The sequence below is a fragment of the Pseudonaja textilis genome, chromosome 1 (genome assembly GCF_049901715.1).
Source record: "Pseudonaja textilis isolate UNSWEBS1 chromosome 1, rPseTex1.2, whole genome shotgun sequence".
NCBI lineage: Eukaryota > Metazoa > Chordata > Lepidosauria > Squamata > Elapidae > Pseudonaja > Pseudonaja textilis.
In genome coordinates, this window is record NC_141990.1 from 69,890,126 (window position 1) to 69,896,125 (window position 6,000).

At 41.0% G+C, this 6,000-nt stretch overlaps 1 protein-coding gene across 3 annotated transcripts in view; it reads right to left on the reverse strand.

Annotated features, from left to right (window-relative positions):
• SLC35F3 (solute carrier family 35 member F3) overlaps nt 1-5,737 on the reverse strand; it is a 104,912-nt gene extending 99,175 nt beyond the window's left edge. For 2 of the 3 annotated variants that reach the window (XM_087937479.1, XM_087937486.1), the window contains exon 1: nt 4,200-5,007. In XM_087937479.1, coding sequence (XP_087793605.1) covers nt 4,200-4,533 — 334 coding nt within the window. In that variant the 5' untranslated portion in view covers nt 4,534-5,007. Of the gene's footprint in view, nt 1-4,199; nt 5,008-5,263 lie in introns of those variants that run through there. The other variant, XM_026705267.2, reaches the window with a different exon arrangement.
• Between the last annotated feature and the right edge of the window lie 263 nt (nt 5,738-6,000).

The following is a 6,000-nucleotide window of genomic DNA, read 5'->3' on the forward strand; positions in this document are numbered from 1 at the left end:
CCTGTGTAAAATGCAACAAATAAATAGTCTATATAAATGCATTTTACAAAGAATTACTGCACTAAGAACAAAATTATAAATTAATTATCAGTTATGTATGATGTATCTCGATGTTATGACTCATTCTTTATAAAACAATGATGTTCGATATGACTCCTTCTCAAATCCCACAAATGCAAGAAGACTGAAAAATTGTTTTTAAAAATTCCCATTACAATTAAGCTTTGGTTACCTTCATTTTCAAGGCCAAATTAAACATGATGGCAATCTGGAATCATGCTGTAAACATGCCACTGACATGACCTTTCTTATTACATCAAGACAAGCCACAGTTTCTCAACATGAAGTCAATAGGACATTACTCATTATGTCAGAACAACACATTAACACTCTGGTTCTGAAGCTGCCCTTCCCATAATGACCAATCTAGCAGAAGTCGATTAAAATATTTATCTCACTGGGAGTAAACAGGACTATTCATATTGTAAGATATCACTCATTTTAAACATGAAAGAACAAAGCATGCAAAATAGTAATTACTACAGATGTATGCAGCAATTTAGTTATTTTTGCTAACAAAGCAGAAGTGCCAACACATTACCAAAGAAATATATTCTCTCTGGTGTCTTTTTCAGTAACATTTCTAATGAACTGCAGATGCTTATGAATAATTCTAAATATCTGTTCAACATGTACTTAACTTCTTTCTTTTTTATTATTACAAAATGCTTTCCTAACACAATTATCCAAAAATTTATTAATGAACAATCATAAAGATATATCCTCACCCTAAGATGAATACTCCAGGAAACTTTATAATATGAATATTATTAGGACTATATTGATATACATATATTTTAGCATATAAACAATCTTATACTGATCATACAGTATGATTTCATTATCAAAATCATGCCATTTACAAATTCATATGTTATGACTAAAATAGCTGCTGCTGAACTGGGAGGATATTCCTTGGATTTCTGAATATTTTTGACAACAGAAAATAGACCTTTAAAACATAAATACAGTTATGCTTATTATGAATGTTAACTTTCTCTTTTAAAAAAATTGAAAGCACACAATAAACAAAGCATGTAATATAAAATAAAACCTGAATATTTAGGGAGAGGAAATACATAATACCAATTATAACATTATTTACAATATTAGCAAGATGCACAGGATATAAATTTAATAAGCAATTAAATAAACAAAGAAACATTATTTAATATTTTTTCATGTTTTCTCAAAGCACAAAGGCCTTCTAGACAAGAGTTATATGTTTTAATATAGTTAATATTTGTGCAGAAATTCATAATAGAAATCTTTGGTCCCTAAACTAGCCTTTTTCAAAGTTTCACTGAACTGACAGACTTATTCTGGAATTAGCTTGTCACCTTTCTTTATTATATTTATCCTATTTTTAATCACTAAAACTTTCTCAAAGTGGGATTATTTCAACTTGAAAGTTAAGCTTAACCAGTGCAGTTGCAATTGTTATTATTTTACAAAACTAGCAGTGATTAGTCAGAAAACAGTAACCATCTGGGACAAAAGAACAAAAAGTGGGATTTTAGGAAGTTGAGTTTAGTGATCAGGAAGCAGTAACATCCATAGACCCTAAAACCTCTATGCCAGAGTCTGCCAAAGAACCTGCATTCTTGTTGCTGAAGGCCTTCTTTGCACTACCATTATGGTGTACATTAGGCATGAAGCAATGGAGAAAGACAGCCAGGCTTGCATAAGTACACAATCATACCTACTGTCCCTATCCTCTTGTCCCGTATTTATTTGTACCTATTTACCTTACTCATGTTTATACATGTACCTATTATCTTATAAGCGATTAACAAATAAAATAAATAAATCCAATAGAACCAGTCAAACTGAGGAATTGAGTCAGCAATTGTCAAAATGGCATTTTTCCTGGGACCTGTCCAAGGTCCTGAAGGATCCATTTTTGATATCTCCTTTCTGATCTGTGCTTTTTTCCTCATTTGGCACTACACTCTGATGAGCCATCTATTCTTCTTCTTTCAGCATCCACCTTGAACTCACCTATATCCAAACTCTGCAATGAATGAATATGAATATCTATAAATCTATACCAATCTACATATACATATACGTATGTGTGTGTTGCACAAAACCTATGTTTTCATTGTTCCACAACAGACAATATTGGGGAAGCTGCCTATTTACACAAGTGTTGAGCACCTCTGCATAGAACAAAGTACAGTAGTTAATCAATTTTATAAAAGCATGGACAAGTGTTTCTGTCTCTTTACTTTAGAATATGATATAATAGCTATTTTTTCCAATGAATATAGTAGTTGACCGCAGTAATTAAGAATACATCCCAATACTCTAAGCTCTTTCAAGACTCAAAAGACTCTCTCAGATGCAGTTCTAATAGATTACCAGTGGGCATTCTTCTAACAATCCCAACAGTCGTAACTTATAACTTGCACACCTTATGAAGCCTATTACACCCGACAGATTCATCTTTATGAGAGAACATCTGGTATTGGATTGAGGTAGGAACAAAGCTCAGACAGAAAGAACTGTATTTTGCTCACTGACCAATAAAAATGCAATCAATAAAATGAATAACTTAAAACCATTCCCTAACATCAAGAACTATTAGCAATCATTTGTGGGCAAAGCTTCACATAATGTAGAAAAAAGAGCTACTTTTAGAGAAATAAATTTATCTTAATTATTTAACAGATAATGCAGATAAAAGCTATCAGGGTGCCCTGGAAATTTAAATAAAAGATGAATAATCAACTGGTGGTGAGTGTCCCTGCAGATTTGGCAATACAGAAGAACATGGATTGGGATTTCTGCGGCATAGAAATCAGTATCTACATGATATTAATAGCAAAGGTTTTAGATAACTTCAACCAATGCAGGTATTATACTTCAAACTTCTTGCAATCCACAAGTCATTTTCCAAAGATTTGAATATTTCAAATATTTAAATTGAACAAAACCCTCAGCATGAATATTCTTTGTTTGACAGAATAAGACACTGCATAAGTAGATGGGAAATTATGGGATGAAAAATAGGCAGACTGGGGAATTCTCTCCTGAGCCAACAGGTGACAAAATGAAAATAAAAACATGAACAACAATTCCTGATATTGTGTACCATCTGTAATGCAGAAGCATACAGCCACCAAGTTGGATTTGGGTATCTTTCTTAGCCAAATCTCAGAACTGGAAAAATGCATTCAGAATATATATGCTGGAGTAGACACACAAACACATACACATACACACACAACACAATGCAATATCAGCACACTATGATAAGAGAGAAATGTTTCTGTGAAATTTTTGGAAATATGAAGAAAAAATATTTTTAAGCATACTGTTATATTTAAAATACCAAGTATCTAATTCACAAATTTGTGCTTAACTAACTTGAATTCACAATGCATTTTAAAAATTCAATTACTTCAGTTTGGGTACTAAAACAGGCAAAAGTTCTATGTTGATTTCCAATTAATATAATATAAAGATACTAAGAGATCATTTTCTGTAGATTAATTCAACATATGCTGCATCCAAAGAGGAAAATAGCTCATGAAATCACCGAGCTGTAAAAACGTTTCCCTGAATTATCAAATACAACTTCCTTGAATTAATGATGCAAACTTCAGTCACCATTTCATGTAACATTTCCCCCTCCCTCCGCCTCTCTTTTAATTGGCTTTATATTATAGTAGCCTTTTGCAAAGTTCTTATTTGAGCCTAGTTTGAGTTTAAGCTGAAATCTCTCCTTCAGTCTGAATATTTCGTTAACCACCAGAAAGTTTAGCTGGCCATAACTGTACTGATAATATTCTCAAAATGGTGCATGCCCACTGAAAGAGAACAAGATTTCTCCCATCAGCTTCCTGGCTGGAAACACGTGTACAAAAGTATGGCACACACAAGGAATCAGCCTGGCAAAAAGGAATTGTGAGGAGAAGATGAGCAGCAAATCACCTCAAGGAGAGTCAACTGTTATGGCCTAGGTGAGGTTTCACAGGGTTAATCCCAATTATCAACTTAAGCCTTTCTCTCCGCCTGTCTGTCAGGAGACAGCCCACTGAAAGTTGGAGAGAGGAGGGGGAAGGAGGGAGGGGGAGAGAGAGAGAGATGCTGAGGGAAGGGTGGATGCTGCTGTGAAAAAGAAAGACACTTACTTTTATAGCTGGTAGCCCAAGGCTGATAGCCGTAATAGCCTGTAATCCGCAGGATCCTTTCCTCGATGGATGTGAGTCCTATGGAAGCGCTGGTAAGGTCTTCCACTGACCTCCATTTCAAGTCCTCTTTGATCGCCTCATCCACCACCAGATATTTGAGCTGCCGGAGTTGGGGGCTGATGTCTGACAGCCTCCTGGGGCTGACATCAGGAGACCTCCTCATGCCACTAGAAAGGAAAGAGCAGCTGCAGCAGCGGGTTGAAGAAAGGAAAGGGAACAGCCAAAGCAGACCGGGGAGGCAATCAATAATGCAAGCTTTCTCGGGAATATTCATATCAGGAGAAAAACAAACAAACAAATACACAAATAAATAAATAAAAGGTTCCCCCCAAAGATAGGCAGCAGGACTGGGGGAAACTGAGGAAGGCACTTGACACCCCAAAGCGATGCCCTCCTTAGCACAGCTTCTCCCATCAGGTGCTCTGCAGGCATGCTGGACAACAACACCATCATCCCCAGAAGCTGTAATCAGACCCTCCTGTCTCAGCGGATGGTTGAAGAGACCCGGTTGACTGACTCTCTCTCTCTCTCTCTCTCTCTCTCACACACACACACACACACACACACACACACACACACACACACACGTCCTTCAGCGGCGAGCCCGCCAAAAGAGCCCCCGGGATACCTCAGCGCATCCCGAGTCGCGGCGCAGGAGAGGAAAGCTTCGCCCAGAGCTTTCCCGGTTGGCGCTCCACCTCCCCTCCGCCGCGCTAACCGGGAAAGCTCCGGAGGGCGAACTTGCAAGCCCTCCGGCACACCATTCCCTCCTCCCCCCACCACCTTCCCGCCGCCTTTTTTTGGCGCCAAAAAAGCGAGGACCGGGAGAAGAAGAGCAACTTTGCTCCCACCGGCCCGCCTCGCGCCCGCCGCGGCTCCCAGGCTGAGGCAGCGGAGAAGGGAGGCGAGCGCCCGAAGCGGAGCTGGGAGAAGGGGGTAGATTTTTCTTTCCCGCTCCTTCTTGCCGTGACCCTCGCCCTCCGCCCGCCGTCGCCGGCACTCACATCGCCATGCTCTTGCCCCTCGCCGTGCCGCTGGGAAACTCGCGGATCCCCATGGGGAAGAGCAGCTGGGGAGTGGGAGCTCCCAGACTTCTCGGAAGGGGCAGCCGACTCGGGCTGGGCGACTCGACACGGATCGAGAAAGAAAAACTGCGAGAGAGGCGCGGCGTGAAGTGACCGGGAAGAGCTACGTCGCTTGTGTTGGCCACGGCGGCGGCAAGGAGTTGCAAAGCGCCCGGCCGGCAAAAAGAGGGGGAAAAAAAGCAAAAGAAAGAAAGAAAGAAAGGACACAGCTGCCTCCACACGCCCGGCTCTCCCGGTGCACCACGCGGCTGAGGCGAGGCGTTGGTGCCTGGCTGCAACCTGGCTTGTTGCTGCTGCGCGTAGAGGAAACGAAGCGAAGGTGGAGGAAAACGCCCGCCGACCTCCTCGCAGGCAACTCCGCTCGCTCGCTCGCTCTTCCTTTGCGCTCCGTCGTTTTTCTCTCTCGCCACAGGGGGAGCCCGTTTTTCTCCTCCTCCGCCTCCTTCTTCCTCGTGAAATGAGCGCGGCGGCCGATAGGGGGAGCCCGGGCACGTTTGTGCAGAAAGGCAAGGGAAGAAGACGGCGAAAGAGCCCTTCTTGGGCAGGGAACCTGTTCAGGAGTTTGGGAGGGTTGGATCGCGTGTCTTCTCCATACCCCGCCTTCGTTAAGTAGAAAATGATTTATTCGTGACAGATTGTTGGAAGTCTTTCTTGAC